At 39.3% G+C, this 17760-nt stretch overlaps 3 protein-coding genes across 3 annotated transcripts in view; 2 read left to right on the top strand and 1 right to left on the bottom strand.

Moving 5' to 3' along the window:
* The window catches only part of LOC137273437 (uncharacterized), a 270044-nt gene that overhangs the window by 179562 nt on the left and 72722 nt on the right, over window positions 1–17760 (bottom strand). The window lies entirely within an intron of this gene.
* Window positions 2676–3620, top strand: LOC137271665 (beta-1,3-galactosyltransferase 5-like). The gene has a single exon (XM_067804093.1). The coding sequence runs from the start codon at window positions 2676–2678 to the stop codon at window positions 3618–3620; it is 945 nt and encodes a 314-aa protein (XP_067660194.1).
* On the top strand, window positions 5904–6848 carry LOC137271662 (beta-1,3-galactosyltransferase 5-like). Its single transcript, XM_067804092.1, has one exon. It carries the CDS (start codon window positions 5904–5906, stop codon window positions 6846–6848), a length of 945 nt encoding a protein of 314 aa, XP_067660193.1.

Raw genomic sequence — 17760 nt, 5'->3', positions numbered from 1 at the left:
CGCTGGATTGTCGGGTACAAATTCGACCATTTCCAGACTGTCGTCAAATAACTGGACAATTTGCAAACAATAAACAATAAACGAACAGAAATCGGCTGTTTGATTCAACTGAATGGAGTAGCCTCTGTTGAGGCTAGTAAGTTACCTATTACTGTTGTGAACATATTACAGCTCTGTTGTAGCTAGTAAGTTACCTATTACTGTTGTGAACATGTTGCAGCTCTGTTGGACCAATTACGACGTGGCTGTGAATTATAATACTCACTGAAATATAAACAAAACAGCCTTTGACGTTTCTTGTGTAATTACGTCATTAAAATAGTTACTTCAATAACCAGCTTTTTTCTAACTAGGTCCTTTAATTTGGTTTTCTAATTATAATCCAAAATTTTGCTCGTATAAATAGCAAAAAACTCAACATTATCAACAAATTAATAAACACGTTAAAACTTACGCCACAATGTTTACGAAGATGGGTGATGCCATATTTATATATATATCCCTATAATAGGATTTAGGCTATTTACATTTTTAATTTTTTTAATGTAAAATTTGGTCTCTCATATTTCCTATGGAATGGCTTGTGTAAAATGTTATTGTTACTTTTGTGTTGGCTGTATCTGTCTAGAGTCAAGCAGCTTGGGTTATCCGCGGTAACAATACATCGGATTCTGATTAAAGGGTCCAGTCAAAACTTGTAAACAACTTGTCATATAGACACAAAGTCCACAATGAGATTATTTCAGTATATCTGAAGCATGTATTTAATGCATGCTTAAACGTTCTTAATTATTAGTTTTGTTTATTTATATCAAATCCACGTAACAAAATAATATGTTCTGGCGTAATTGTACCTAGGGTCATATGACCTGCAGTATTGAATAAACACGTCTGAGTCTATTAATTAATTACTTTTTATGATAATAGAATATCTAACAGACGTGTGCGAAAGACATTAATTTTGAAATCGCACGTAAAATATCCAATTCGTCATAATATCAGGCAATCTGGCATTTTGACGCCCCCTGTATCTGCAGGTATCATATAAACTATATGCTAGACATGGCTTCTTTCCCGGAATAACCGCATTTGGGGTTTTTGTTTCCTCCGAGGTTTTACTTTCCGTAAATAAGACCTATTTCCCGGTTTTACTTTTTGTTAGTAAGACCTATTTGCCGAGTTTACTTTTGTTTGATTTATATCAAATCCAGGTAACAAAATAATATGTTCTGGCGTAATTGTGCAGTATTTAATAAACACGTCTGAGTCTATAAATGAATTACTTTTTATGATAATAGAATATCTGTCTGCTGTCCTAACAGGCGTGTGCGAAAGACATTAATTTTGAAATCGCACGTAAAATATCCAATTCGTCATAACAGGCATTCTGGCATTTTGACGGCACCTGTATCGGCATGTTAGACATGGCTTCTTTTCCCGGAATATCCGCATTTGGGGTTTTTGTTTGCTCCTCGGTTTTACTTTTTGAAAGAAAGACCTATTTCCTGTGTTTATCTGTTGTGAGACCTATTTGCCGGTTTTACTCTCCGTAAGACCTATTTACCGGTTTTACTTTTTGTAAGAAAGACTTATTTGCCGATTTTACTTTTTGTACGAAAGACCTATTTGCCGGTTTTACTTTTTGTATGTGACCTATTTCCTGTGTTTATCTGTTGTAAGACCTATTTGCCGAGTTTACTTGTAGTAAGTAAGAACTCATTTACTTTTACCTAACTATATATTAACATCAACATCAGTGTGCTATATAGACACTGGCCCGTTGGTTCGTGGCCAGTAACAGTCCAGTCGGGCCAGAAAATCTCCACAGTCACTATCCTTACTGGTAGAGTCATTTTGAACATGTTTCACTCTCTCCGACTTGTTAAGTTACAATACACTTTTGAATCATGCAAGATTATGACCTGATGAATAATGGTATTTTACATTTTTTGTAATATGTTGCTTAGTTTCTACATTCAGATTTCGGGCTGGTGGGTTATTTTGTGGACTTGTAACTTTCAGGTATATCTAGCCCGATTGGCTAGTAACATTTATAAACATTTAAATTCAGATGTGTGAGTATTTGAAATCAACCGAAAAATATCGTCACAAAGAAACTTACATGTGCAGTTTTTCCATAGCAGAAATGAACCCGCATCTGTCAGGTCTCTAATCGGATGCTCTACTTCGCGACCACGGGACCGACAAAGATGCAAGGCATTCCTCGGATATGGTTGGTAAAGTACGCCCTTGACCATCGTGAGGAGAGTAAGACCCCTCCGGTCTCGGGTCTTAGTTTCTCAACCATTACCTGTAAGTCGTGCTTTATCCTACACACAGTAATCACTGGCCGACATGTGTTTTAACGTAATCCGTTTATTAGATAACCAGCTACGTTTTGACTCAACGAATTCCTTAATCCCCTGTGCAAATACGCGTTAAGATTTGGATAATTTGTAAACTGGCCTGTTCACAATAGGTCATTGCCGTCGCTACGGAATTTAGAACCAACGCCGTGAGCTGCCCCGCTATAAAAATAGCCATTTGTAAACGGTGGGTGATAAGCGGGTGAGCTTCGTGAATGAGGTCCAGCACGCGTGTTATGTGTTCCTGCGGGTACGATTCTCAACAGTCTATCGAAAGGGGTGAATGTGACGAAATCCATTTCCCGGCCAATGCGGAACGCTTGCTTGAAGAAAATACTTTTGACATTAGGAACAGGTCTGTTCCTCGCTGTGTGTTTTATACCTAATGACATCTTTCCAACAGAAGAGTATTTCGTTCTGCGGAAAGAGACGCTGAATCTTCTCGATCAGGGAGTGTTACTGTCGCCCTCACACAACGCATGCACCAGAGAGCTGGACTTGCTGGTGTTGGTGCTCTCTGTCGTGGAAAACAGGGATAAACGACGCAGCATTCGCGACACATGGGGCAGGGTAAACCAACCATGGCCTCTGCTCAATTCCCGACCAAGTATGAAGGTTGTATTTCTTTTCGGGGTTGCTCCGAAACCCGAGGAAAACCTGGAGCTAAATTCCGAGTCTGGACTACACAACGACATCCTTCAGATAAACGCATCTGAATCTTACTTTTTACCAACGCTGAAGATCCTAATGGCGTTTAAATGGATGAAAGAAGTCTGCTCAAGTGTGAAGTATGTATTGAAGACGGATGATGATGTTTTTGTGAATTTGCCGTTGATGATGGAGCGAGTTTCCAGCATGAAGGGACGTTTTATTCTCGGCGACAAGCTTCCATATGCATTGTCCCATCGATCTGGAAAACACACTGTGTCATCCAAAGAGTACCCGTTTGTTTTCTACCCGCCATATTTGATTGGATATGCTTACATCATGACGCGTGAAGTGGCGTTGTCGATGTTAAACGCCTTCTACCATATGCCTTTCCTAAAAATCGAGGATGTGTACATTGGGGGTATATTACCCAGAGCGACTAGTACCTCAGTGATGCAAATCCACCCCTCTTGGATTGACAATGGACAAAAGGTAGACATTTGTGATTTTGTACAGAGGAAATTGATAGCTGGCGCCAATATTGATAATGATGTTATTTATAAAATTTGGCAAACATTTAAAGAACCATGGCGTTGTAAGAAATGACGTCTCATGTTTTATCACCCCGTGTGTCTGGTCACTCTCTTCATCCGTCCACTGGGTATGTCGCCTGGATGCACTTCCTGCCAACTAACAAAACAAATCGAAAATATATTATATCTTGTTTTATTGTATCACACCATGATAAAGAAGGTAGTGATGTGTTTGCTGTGAGTATATATTGTAAAGCCAAACAGAAAACAATTCAATATACTTTACGATTGTTGTTTACTTTACGATTGTTGTTTACTTTACGATTGTTGTTCAGGGAATCGATGTTCACGGTAATGTCATTATACTAGACATCACAAAGTGTTGAAAACTGATGCCATAATCTCCGTCCGTATTTTGTATGTATAATGGTTTACGAAATTTTTTGAATAAATATTTGTTGTTGTTTGTTTTCCAAGTAGTACAATTCACGTTGTTCCTTATTCAAACAGAAATGTTAAAATACAATCATGAGGGGGAGAGTGTTTCTCTGAGTCCAGGTGTGCTTATTTCCCGAGTCACGTAAACTGAATGTATCTCACTTATTGATGAACAATGAAATAAAATGCTTGACGATTATTAACATAGTCACTTGTAGGTCAGCTGTGTGTAATCGAAGTCATGCAATGGCCCGTTGGTCACTGAAACATAGATATGCAGGTATCATATAAACTATATGCTAGACATGGCTTCTTTCCCGGAATAACCGCATTTGGGGTTTTTGTTTCCTCCGAGGTTTTACTTTCCGTAAATAAGACCTATTTCCCGGTTTTACTTTTTGTTAGTAAGACCTATTTGCCGAGTTTACTTTTGTTTGATTTATATCAAATCCAGGTAACAAAATAATATGTTCTGGCGTAATTGTGCAGTATTTAATAAACACGTCTGAGTCTATAAATGAATTACTTTTTATGATAATAGAATATCTGTCTGCTGTCCTAACAGGCGTGTGCGAAAGACATTAATTTTGAAATCGCACGTAAAATATCCAATTCGTCATAACAGGCATTCTGGCATTTTGACGGCACCTGTATCGGCATGTTAGACATGGCTTCTTTTCCCGGAATATCCGCATTTGGGGTTTTTGTTTGCTCCTCGGTTTTACTTTTTGAAAGAAAGACCTATTTCCTGTGTTTATCTGTTGTGAGACCTATTTGCCGGTTTTACTCTCCGTAAGACCTATTTACCGGTTTTACTTTTTGTAAGAAAGACTTATTTGCCGATTTTACTTTTTGTACGAAAGACCTATTTGCCGGTTTTACTTTTTGTATGTGACCTATTTCCTGTGTTTATCTGTTGTAAGACCTATTTGCCGAGTTTACTTGTAGTAAGTAAGAACTCATTTACTTTTACCTAACTATATATTAACATCAACATCAGTGTGCTATATAGACACTGGCCCGTTGGTTCGTGGCCAGTAACAGTCCAGTCGGGCCAGAAAATCTCCACAGTCACTATCCTTACTGGTAGAGTCATTTTGAACATGTTTCACTCTCTCCGACTTGTTAAGTTACAATACACTTTTGAATCATGCAAGATTATGACCTGATGAATAATGGTATTTTACATTTTTTGTAATATGTTGCTTAGTTTCTACATTCAGATTTCGGGCTGGTGGGTTATTTTGTGGACTTGTAACTTTCAGGTATATCTAGCCCGATTGGCTAGTAACATTTATAAACATTTAAATTCAGATGTGTGAGTATTTGAAATCAACCGAAAAATATCGTCACAAAGAAACTTACATGTGCAGTTTTTCCATAGCAGAAATGAACCCGCATCTGTCAGGTCTCTAATCGGATGCTCTACTTCGCGACCACGGGACCGACAAAGATGCAAGGCATTCCTCGGATATGGTTGGTAAAGTACGCCCTTGACCATCGTGAGGAGAGTAAGACCCCTCCGGTCTCGGGTCTTAGTTTCTCAACCATTACCTGTAAGTCGTGCTTTATCCTACACACAGTAATCACTGGCCGACATGTGTTTTAACGTAATCCGTTTATTAGATAACCAGCTACGTTTTGACTCAACGAATTCCTTAATCCCCTGTGCAAATACGCGTTAAGATTTGGATAATTTGTAAACTGGCCTGTTCACAATAGGTCATTGCCGTCGCTACGGAATTTAGAACCAACGCCGTGAGCTGCCCCGCTATAAAAATAGCCATTTGTAAACGGTGGGTGATAAGCGGGTGAGCTTCGTGAATGAGGTCCAGCACGCGTGTTATGTGTTCCTGCGGGTACGATTCTCAACAGTCTATCGAAAGGGGTGAATGTGACGAAATCCATTTCCCGGCCAATGCGGAACGCTTGCTTGAAGAAAATACTTTTGACATTAGGAACAGGTCTGTTCCTCGCTGTGTGTTTTATACCTAATGACATCTTTCCAACAGAAGAGTATTTCGTTCTGCGGAAAGAGACGCTGAATCTTCTCGATCAGGGAGTGTTACTGTCGCCCTCACACAACGCATGCACCAGAGAGCTGGACTTGCTGGTGTTGGTGCTCTCTGTCGTGGAAAACAGGGATAAACGACGCAGCATTCGCGACACATGGGGCAGGGTAAACCAACCATGGCCTCTGCTCAATTCCCGACCAAGTATGAAGGTTGTATTTCTTTTCGGGGTTGCTCCGAAACCCGAGGAAAACCTGGAGCTAAATTCCGAGTCTGGACTACACAACGACATCCTTCAGATAAACGCATCTGAATCTTACTTTTTACCAACGCTGAAGATCCTAATGGCGTTTAAATGGATGAAAGAAGTCTGCTCAAGTGTGAAGTATGTATTGAAGACGGATGATGATGTTTTTGTGAATTTGCCGTTGATGATGGAGCGAGTTTCCAGCATGAAGGGACGTTTTATTCTCGGCGACAAGCTTCCATATGCATTGTCCCATCGATCTGGAAAACACACTGTGTCATCCAAAGAGTACCCGTTTGTTTTCTACCCGCCATATTTGATTGGATATGCTTACATCATGACGCGTGAAGTGGCGTTGTCGATGTTAAACGCCTTCTACCATATGCCTTTCCTAAAAATCGAGGATGTGTACATTGGGGGTATATTACCCAGAGCGACTAGTACCTCAGTGATGCAAATCCACCCCTCTTGGATTGACAATGGACAAAAGGTAGACATTTGTGATTTTGTACAGAGGAAATTGATAGCTGGCGCCAATATTGATAATGATGTTATTTATAAAATTTGGCAAACATTTAAAGAACCATGGCGTTGTAAGAAATGACGTCTCATGTTTTATCACCCCGTGTGTCTGGTCACTCTCTTCATCCGTCCACTGGGTATGTCGCCTGGATGCACTTCCTGCCAACTAACAAAACAAATCGAAAATATATTATATCTTGTTTTATTGTATCACACCATGATAAAGAAGGTAGTGGTGTGTTTGCTGTGAGTATATATTGTAAAGCCAAACAGAAAACAATTCAATATACTTTACGATTGTTGTTTACTTTACGATTGTTGTTTACTTTACGATTGTTGTTCAGGGAATCGATGTTCACGGTAATGTCATTATACTAGACATCACAAAGTGTTGAAAACTGATGCCATAATCTCCGTCCGTATTTTGTATGTATAATGGTTTACGAAATTTTTTGAATAAATATTTGTTGTTGTTTGTTTTCCAAGTAGTACAATTCACGTTGTTCCTTATTCAAACAGAAATGTTAAAATACAATCATGAGGGGGAGAGTGTTTCTCTGAGTCCAGGTGTGCTTATTTCCCGAGTCACGTAAACTGAATGTATCTCACTTATTGATGAACAATGAAATAAAATGCTTGACGATTATTAACATAGTCACTTGTAGGTCAGCTGTGTGTAATCGAAGTCATGCAATGGCCCGTTGGTCACTGAAACATAGATATGCAGGTGAGGTGCGGGGTACTGCAGGTTGACGATTGAAACATAGATGTGCGGGTGAGGTGCGGGATACTGCAGGTTGACCATTGAAACATAGATATGCGGGTGAGGTGCGGGATACTGCAGGCTGACCATTCATGCATCGATATGCGGGTGAGGTTCGGGATACTACAGTTTGCCCATTGAAGCATAGATATGCGGGAGAACCGGAAACCGCGGACAACGGCAAGAATGACTGGCCGACAATGGCCACCCGAATGGCGCCCAGCCATTGCTATGATACGAGGTACAATCTGGTTGACTCAATGGGCGGCCGGGTAGGCTAGTGGTTACAGCCTTCCCACGTCACTTCGAATGCCCGGGTTCGCTTCCCCACATGGGTACAATGTGTAAAGCCCATTTCTGGTGTCCCCTGTCGTGATATTTGCTGGAATATTTCCAAAACGCTGCGTAAAACCATATTCACTCATCGTTTGGCTCAAAAAGGAAAAATGAATTGCAGTCTAACTCGAAATCAAATAAATGTATACTACGCAATGAAAAGCTGATCATAATGAAAACATTAGACCAACTCTGTTAGATTTTTGAGGAAACTGGACCCTGAAAATAAAAAAATGTTGTGAAACAACTATCATTAAGAAATATTGACACAATTCACTATTTGTTGGGTGGTTGGAGGATTGTAAAGAAAGGGACAACCAAGTGTGCGATGAAAGGATGGAGAGATTGTGCACGTACTTCTCGAAAACCTGACTTCCTTCCAAGGCACTCCCTTGTAACAAATAGTGAACTGAGTCAATATTTCAATGATAGTTTGTTAAACAGCTTTTTGTGTTATTTCTAGGACACAACCATACACATTTAGTCTGATGTTTTGATTATGATCTGCGTTTCATTTGGTATTTCACGTTTATTAGTTTTCACCAATACGAAATCTACGGCCTTCATATCTACGAGAACAGACTTTAAACAGTCCAATAAGGCTTAACTTGCCTCGTTAAAAGAAGATCGCATGACAATCTCACTGTTCTTGCCGTTGGTATGCTTGAATTTGGCGATATTGATGTGCGCTGCGTGTAAGGCTGTCTCTTTAAACGAACTTCCCACTGATACTTCCACCAAAGCGAAAAATATCATAAAAGACAACCAAAAACATTGCGCCGTAAAGTAATATGATTGAGGGGTCACTAAGTACAACAGGTAAAACATTCACCATTCTACCAAGTATGTCCACTGTAATTAGTAAACGTTGTCAGCAGAACCTTTTGACACTTAATCCTCAACCGTCATGAAATGTATCCCCATGCTGAAGTGTAGGTCATCAGAATCGAAGGTGAGATCTCCAAATGAAGCATGCCTTAGATAGTGAGTTGGCCCTATTCTTGTAGCCTTAGGAATTCATAAACTTTGATCGTATCCAATGTGTTAAGAACGGGCATAAGAAGTTCGTAGTGCTACGAACGTTTCGAAAATAGCTTGCCTGTTAGGTTATGCTATCGGCAGCAATTGATTAATACCAAGACAATTTCGGAACAAAATCCCAGTAAAACTCCCAAGTCCTGGGTACGCCGACTAGTTTTGCAGAGTGCCGTCCCCATTAAGGTACCTAAGTGAATTGTAAGTTGCTGGGTTGTAGAGCTGGAGGAATGGACGTCACTATGTTGTCTACTCAAACTGCCAGACTGAGACACTTTGATGTCTGTAAGCGAGAAATATCCGTCAACACGAGTGGGTGAAAACAATCCAAGACAGCTATATTTATTGTTTTTCACCTGTCTGACCAGACACCATATGTGTCTACTAACTCTTAAAAACTATTCCAAATCATATAGGAGAACTATTTCAGAGCCACACTTATTTCCCGTTATGCTGACTCAGAAATTGCAACCGTAACTTTATATACAGTGGAAGCTTTCTAAACTGGCACTCATCGGGACTGAAGAAATAATCCAGTTTAGACAACGTGCCGGATTGTAGAGCTGATAAGCAGGGTGACAATTGAGAGGAAAAGACTATGACGATAGCGATAGCTTGTTGCGACCAAAATTGCAATGAATACTATTGCAATAGTTCTTTTATCCTTGAACTGTCTCACGTTACATTCTTTCCCAAAAGAATGTATAGTTTATATGACATAGAAACAAATTGAAAATTAATGGTTTTAGTCCGTTACAAGAAACCTGAAACCCAAATAAAGTAAACATTGAAATCATAAACTCAATGAAGCTGCAAGCCTGAACACAAACATCTTGCGTTTCGTATTTATCAACGGAAGTCAGACACTTAACTATCGACAGTCTCACAAGCTGTCAATGCAATTTACATAGCCTGACCATTTAGGCTGCATAAAAGTAATAATTCAATTAAATTATTAAATGTTTCTCGGGCATATTTTCTTTTCAAAAGCGACGAGGGCGGTAGGACTTTGTCTTTTTTAAATTTTTGATAGAAAAAAGGGAGGACGGAGGAACACATTTTCATTTTTTTTCTCTCAAACAAAAAGGGACGCTGAAGAAACACATTTTTCTTAATTTTTTTTCTCTTAAAAACACCGCTTAAGAGTTTGTCACGTGTTAATGAGTTGTAGATTTAGTCACACTGAATCACGGTCATGTGTGTATTTGTAGATCAGGTGCGTAGCGAAGACATCATGGAATACAGATAGATCAACTGGTTTCATCCGGTTTCCATTTCAGCTATAAAACCCCCTCATTTTAGATCATGCATCACATTCATCCCTGAATACACAGACGACATCCAGGTTTCTCTCCCTGTTGTACCTTGATGTCAAAACCATTGTCATGAAACCTGTCACCACAAACCTCCTTCGATCGGGTCAAAGTTTTATTATATACCCTTCCCCGGCGAGAACTTCAAGCTTCCTCCTTCTTATGTAAAGCACCGGAAGTTGCTGGGACTAGAGACAGACGAGACAGAATGTCCTTGTGATGATGAGTACCTATGTATGGAGAGTATTCCTCTCAAACCTCAAACACGATTTGAAAACTGCTGAATTCTTTTCAGTATTGGCCAGTGAAGATGAAACATAGTCCTAGTTAGTCGGCATTTGTGTACGTGCTCAGAGGAGACGCTTGTATGTGTGTATGTGGTGTCATTCTCAAGAACTGGGACATAGAGGATGATCCTTGGAGTGAACATGAAAAATGGTCTCCAAACTGTTCGAATTTAGCCCTGGTAGGGCCTCTGGAAGACATGGTCAGCTGGGGTAGTCATAAGGATTTACACATATAAGAGTGTGATGTACTGTTTGTATTTGTGACTATTTGGTTGTCCTTGGTTGTCATTAGTTGATATAAAAGTCCTAACTTGTAAGTAAGGTAGAGTGGCGTAGAGGAAACGCACTGGGCTCATAACACAGAAGACCGTGGATCAAAACCACGGTCTGCTCATTTTTGAACACGAGAAGAGTTCATCGGACATCTATATAAAGGGCCACGAGGGCAATCTAGCTTCATTGAGCCGTGGACCCGTGACAGTGTCAATTCATCAACCAAGAGTATTCAAATGGAGAAAATGAACAGGAGATACTGCAGACCCTATCTGGATGACCCTAAGAAATGGACCAAATATTACAATTTGCAGGTCAAGGACTATCACAATCACTTTATAAGCGTGGATGAATATCTCATCTATTACGAATAGCAAGGGGTCAAGATTGACCTACCCCCTTCTACAGACACATTTGCTCTCACATCTCCCACCCAACAAGTCGTTCAACAGGCTAAAGCCAAGATGAAGAGGGAAATTGTCTCCCATATGGAAAGCTCCATGGAAGCAGTGTTACAGTGTTAAATTTCATCAAAGGCATTCCTTCCGACCTGGAACCCCCATGTCGTGAATGTTGAAATTTCTAAACAACCCAACCAATATTCCGAACAAAGTTTGTTCTGAAATGACAAACTGTAGACCATACTTTCATTTAATTCAACAACCTGCGCAACCACTACGAACACTACCATTACAACGAAAAAAAGCCCGAGCTAACACGTGATTGTTTCCAAACATCCACACAAGTTGGGCCAGTTCTGAATACTATCTAAATATAAAGCTTTGCAACCTATCGGGTTTACATAAAGAAATTGACTTGCCTGAAAAGAAACTGCAGAACACACTGAATCAAGTGAGCAGACGATTGAGCATGTTATGTTGTTTTCGCTCAAATTTTTCTTAAAATCGTCAGAAATACCTACGCCTCTGCTTCATACCAGTACCAGTAACCTTATTCTCGAAACGTTCGTAGCCTTAAGAATTCTTGACTTTGATAGTAGCCAATGCGTTACGTACAGGCTTAAGAAGTTCATTGGAAGAAGGTTGCCGGGTGGTTTCAAGAAAGGTTGTCTAGTGGTTTCAAGGAAGGTTGTCCAGTGGTTTCAAGGAAGGTTGCCTGTTGCTTTCAAGAAAGGTTGCCTGGGGGTTTCAAGAAAGGTTGTCTAGTGGTTCCAAGGAAGGTTGTCTAGTCGTTTCAAGGAATGCTGTCTAGTGGTTTCAAGAAAGGTTGTGTGGTGGTTTCAAAGAAGGTTGCCTGGTGGTTTCAAGAAAGGCTGTCTAGTGATTTCAAGGAGGGTTGCCTGGTGCTTTCGAGAAAGGTTGCATGGTGGTTTTGAGAAAGGTTGTCTGGTGGTTTTGAGAAAGGTTGCATGGTGATTGTGATCTGTCTTCCTTCAAGGAGATGATGATGTTACCGCTGCCGAAGTTCATAGCTCTTTTCATTTCCTCTAAATGTTATTTAACTAAAACATCAAAATATAAGCATGTATTAAGAACCATACGATATATATTAGACTATGTATGCATTATACTTTACGATGAAAACATACTACCATGCTCGATTTCGCAGCCAACCCACTGTGAACTGACCAAGACGCCTGTAAGTGAGTTCTTTGTATATAGTATACATACCACATATTCAAAACAGCATAGTATTAATAGGTATTGCAATAAACTATCCTGTGATACAGAACATTTGAGACATAAATGATGGGACAAAACATTCAACATAAACCATAATAAGGGATAAGGTTTGTATGTTGCTTGTAGCAATATTCATGCATTAAAATGGCGGGGGAAATTTAAACCAATTTTCACACAATGACATATCTGGGGAATCGAACCGAGATCTTCGGTATGCTTTGGTTGAGATACCCGTGTAGACTACACTTCTGCATGTCCACCAAGCTGAAATATTGACTGTATAAACTTCTACTGAATCGCAAATATCTTGTCTTACATAGGAAATGACCTGATTGATCGATAATAAGATCTGTCAGTTTGTCAAACACATTATTGCAAATCTGAAAAGACACGGATTTGTTCGATTGCCAACAATTGTGCTACAGTCCCGATATAGGTCAGTGGTAACGGGGCGTGCAGTTGCGTGGTATTCACTTATGAACGAGTTCAGACTTCCCCACGTTCGACTTAGCAACGCCACCATGGATATTCTTCATTTGGGTGTTGTCCGTGGTCAACACTGTAATGTTTGTCCTTGGCTATCAATAATATTGTATATCCATTGCCTGCCTGGTATGGCGATCAATAAAGGGGACAAAAGTGAGGTAATGTATACCCGATATTTACTGGCGACAATGCGTGCCTTTCGTTATTAACAGCCACGGCCTGATCTAGACACACCTTACCTGTTTTTCCTTGAACTGGTTTTCATTGTGGAAATAGGGTCATAGTAGACAAAATGACAATGTCCTTACTGAGCCAGTGACCCTAATGCTCAGCTTTTCTATTGCATGTACTGATTTACTGAAAGTTACTTTACATTATGGATATACGACACTAAACATACTAATCCCTAAATAAAAGATGTTTCTTTCTTGGATAAATTTTGGAAAATTACACAATGGACAATCAAGATATTTAGGCATGCCCCAATTTCCAACATCTTTTGCATTTTTTGGTGTCGAATTTTCAAAATTGAAGATCACTTTGTACCTTTAGGTCACTTTTAAAGAATGTGCTTGAATGAATGTATGAAGTAAAAGTCTGAAAAATTTAGATTTAAAAATATGTTCCTGAAGATATTGTCATTACCGCAACAGAAAGAGAATTAGCACTGAAAATAATATAGATAGTCTCCCTTGACACCCTGTGTTTAGCTTCCACTAGATGGCATCGTTGCTGGTCAGGTACTTCACCATTCGTTTTTCATTATGAGGGGAGTGATTTTAATGTGTGTCATTACCGCAACGCATTCAACAACTCGTATATATTCAGTATATATGAATCAAACTAAGTATTTTGCATTTTAATGAGATGCCTGTTTGAATACTTTTCACAAATATATATCTAAAGGAACGTATATGTATATAGAAGATCAGGAGAGTTGAATTTGAACAAAATTGTCATTCGTGCAAAGGTCATTACAACAACAAAATTTGCTGCTTGATTACTGTTCGCACACTGTAGTATTCCGGGCATAGGGCGGAGGTGTAATTATCGAGTAATCAATCCAGTGATCATAAACAATGTAAAGAGTTCGAAAACTGAAAAGTGTGTATCCCCACTACTAACTAAAAGTGTAGTTTGAACAAATATTTCTGAATTATAGACATGAACAGGTTCAGCAATATGGCGGATATGGCTACCATATTGAAAAATGGATTCGTACAGTTTGAACAGGTAATCATTACTGGGGGCAATCATATAAAGTTCTGTCTTTACTGGATTGCAGATTCTGGGAATATGAAAAGAGACAAAACCTGGTCTATCAATTATTACATTATTTTCAAAAAGTATTGAATTGACATATTCCAGGCGGATCCGTAAAGTTACACATCAGTCTTACAGATGGTATTACACAACATGTATTGGCTGTTTTTAAAAATGTTTATTTGTTTACAGTTTAATTATAATGTATTGGGTTTTTGACATGATGGTTTGGTTTATATGTCATCCGGTGACAACATCGCACATGTCACAGGGTTTGTTCTTTCTTTTCCACCTAATTCGATAGGAATACCATGACAGAAAATTCTAAACAAGACGAGTTTAAGGGCCAAGGTAAGGAGAATGATACATACATACATACATACACACACACACACACACACACACACACACACACACACACACACACACACACACACACACACACACACACACACACACACACACACACACACACACACACACACACACACACACACACACACACACACACACACACACACACACACACACACATACATTTGCTGCGGTGCAAAAGCTGAAGACCTCCGAACAGCGAACGTGGGGTAGTCTCACACCGCACATGGTGTTCAGCTACGTCTTGTATTTCTGACTTCGGATAGTATGGTGATAATAGATCACTATGAATGCAGAAAGGCTACTGTTGAATAGCTATTGATTATGGCATGAATTTCGATTCGTGAAGATCCGGGTTAGAAATGGTTTAGAGGCGACTAAAGGGATCGGGTGGTCAGACATAGATTACAATTTCCAATTGGGAAATCCACTTCGGTGGGTATGAGTGTATGAGTGAGGTTATTTTTGCGCCGGCGAGGGACACCCGAAAATGGTCTCACACATTGTACCTATGCCAGGCTACTATCCTACCTCAACCTACTCCACCACACACAGAAAAACCACACCCGTTTCCAGCTGGTTGGTGGTAGGTTTACCTAAACTTGATAAGGTCATGCATAATAAACGTATCCTGTCATCTTGACATTAGGACGCATGGTATAGGTGGAAATCTCTTGTACTGCCGCTATGTACATACCTTTGACGGTTAAGGTAAAGCGTTAAGTTCACAACTGCCATATTACTCTAGAGATGTCTAACATTAACGTAAATGTCGATGTCCGTGTTATATCCGAGCCACATTAAGAACTATCATCTGTTGCACCGTGATGTGACTTGATTCAAGCAGTATTTCATTTCCCGAAAGATATCATAATGTAATATGCAACAAACAATAATAAATACACAAGGAAAATAAATTAGAGAACAAGCTTCAACAGCCTATATAAATGCTTCTCCAAAATATAATCTTATTACGAGTGAGATTAAATACAGAAGAAATGTCAAGAAATTATACACAGATTTTATTATCAATCAATTTTTGCACTGAGACAAATAGAGGACACTGAAAGAAATAATGAAAGTGTTTCCAAAGGAGCAGGTTCGGCTGTCAAATACCACTCAGGTTCGGAGGACAAATACCACTCCACAAATACCACACGGACAAAGACCATCTGAACAAAGACCACCTGGACAAAGACCATCTGGACACAAGCCTTCATTTCCAATTTGCCCAAACCCACTACTGAAAGGCAGATTAGGAATACTTTTTAACCCGAACGATAACGGAACAACTCTTTTACTAGTTATTAAAAGGTATGTAACTATTATTTATCAGCATATCATAGATTGTTGTACTTTGTAATATTATTTACCAAAATCTATTCCAGTAATTTATAGAAATACTTGACAATGTCAAAATTTCGACTGTCTGTCCATAATTGATAAATTTAATGTGGTAGATATAAAAATATAAATGTAAATGAAAGTTGTATCAATTGTAATTTTGATACTGAAGACGAGTTGTACTTCGGTTTGATTTGTACTTTATATGTAAATTCCAGACCATTAAAAATAGCCATATTACTGGAAAAATCTATCTGTCTTTAGATTAATCCAGTTATTTCGCTTAAAGAGCAACACGATACGAAGCCTGTGAAGTAACACAGAAAAAATAAGGGAACACATGTGTTCTCATGTGATCCCTTATTTTTTCGTTCAGTAAATAAAAACACAAAAACAAGAAGAAGATATCCAGTGACAAAATGATGACAAGGGAATTTCCCAGCGGGTTGTAGTGAGCAGGGGAGGCTGAACACGTTTACACAAGCAGGTAGGGTTGATTGATAAGTTCCTCGTATGCAGAGGGGATGAACTAAATCACTGGCCAGTGTTCACAATACTTGCAACCAACCAGCCTGACTTTCCCAAGCGAAAATTACACGTAGCCACCCACATCAACGACACAGCCTCCTGATCAGTAGAGATCAAGGTTAATAATATCTATATCTACCATGCTTATGATATATACTGATTGCCAGCTCTATTGTTGGTACATATATGCTATAAGGTGATACAGTAATCCATTATCTACATAAAATATGTTTTGCATGATTAGAAATGAAAAGGCAGACATTGGCAAGTTGAAATCATGCAAAGACACCCCTGAATATTGAAAACCCTCTTTCAATATTAGATGTATACAACACACTGCAAACTAAAAATGCATCAATTAAATATATTCGTTCTGAGCAAAAATAAAAACACATGTATTTTCTGAGGTGGAAAAAAATTGCATACAAATTTCCAAATATTGAGCAGTCAGTGAACATTATCAATAAGCAGTCACTGCAACACTGCCAAACTTTTTCACCAAATACTTGTATTGTATGTGCAAAATAGAAAACATGGGGGGAACCGTCACGAATATAGGACGTCCCTTTGGATACAGTAGACAGACAAATCGTGCCAGGTATGACGTCACAACGAGTTGACGTCGCCGTATAGCTGCGTCATCTTCGTAACTGATTTGTGATCGCTACTTAGTCCAGTAGAGAAATGTCCAGTGGTAAAGTGACACCACTGACAAATGCAGTCGTTTACGACGTGCAGGTATTAGGGCCCAGAGACAATACACTGGATTCATTTGACTCCTGTTCATCGACGTTAACGTTCTCTCTAAGTGCGACGTCACCTGGGATTTACCCAAAGACAATAACACAGACAGGGGATTCGACCACAGACTTTGCAGGACCTGGGGCGTAATTTGGTGAACCAGTGGCGCCGACCGGCACGACTCTTTCTCCAAATCTTCAGGTCAACGAGGAGACGTTGTGCGGCGAGACTAGCGTCTGAATGGAGTCAAACATGATACTGACATAACTTTGATTGCCTTTGGTACCAGTGTGATTTCCTTTCCGTATAGTCACTATGCATTTACCCTCTTCATTGATTAAAAACAATAGAGAACAATATCGTCTGTGTCTTTTCCTGAGTAACTGCATCTGTTTTTTTCCAAAGGCGTGTGTGTGAGGTCGAGTTTTACCTGTGTCTAGTTTCTAATTTTGTTGAGTACATAAATATAACACGCATTCAATTAAAACATAAGCATCATCTACTACACTGTCATGGCAGTGAAAACATTTTCTGTCTTAGATAGGTATACATTCCTTCGACCGGTTTTCACTCAAAATTGTATTTTATTACTGTCTATAATTTCAGC

The sequence above is a fragment of the Haliotis asinina genome, chromosome 2, assembly GCF_037392515.1.
Source record: "Haliotis asinina isolate JCU_RB_2024 chromosome 2, JCU_Hal_asi_v2, whole genome shotgun sequence".
Lineage (NCBI taxonomy): Eukaryota > Metazoa > Mollusca > Gastropoda > Lepetellida > Haliotidae > Haliotis > Haliotis asinina.
The sequence above is the reverse complement of the archived record's forward strand: the minus strand, read 5'-3'. Positions and strand labels throughout refer to the sequence as shown.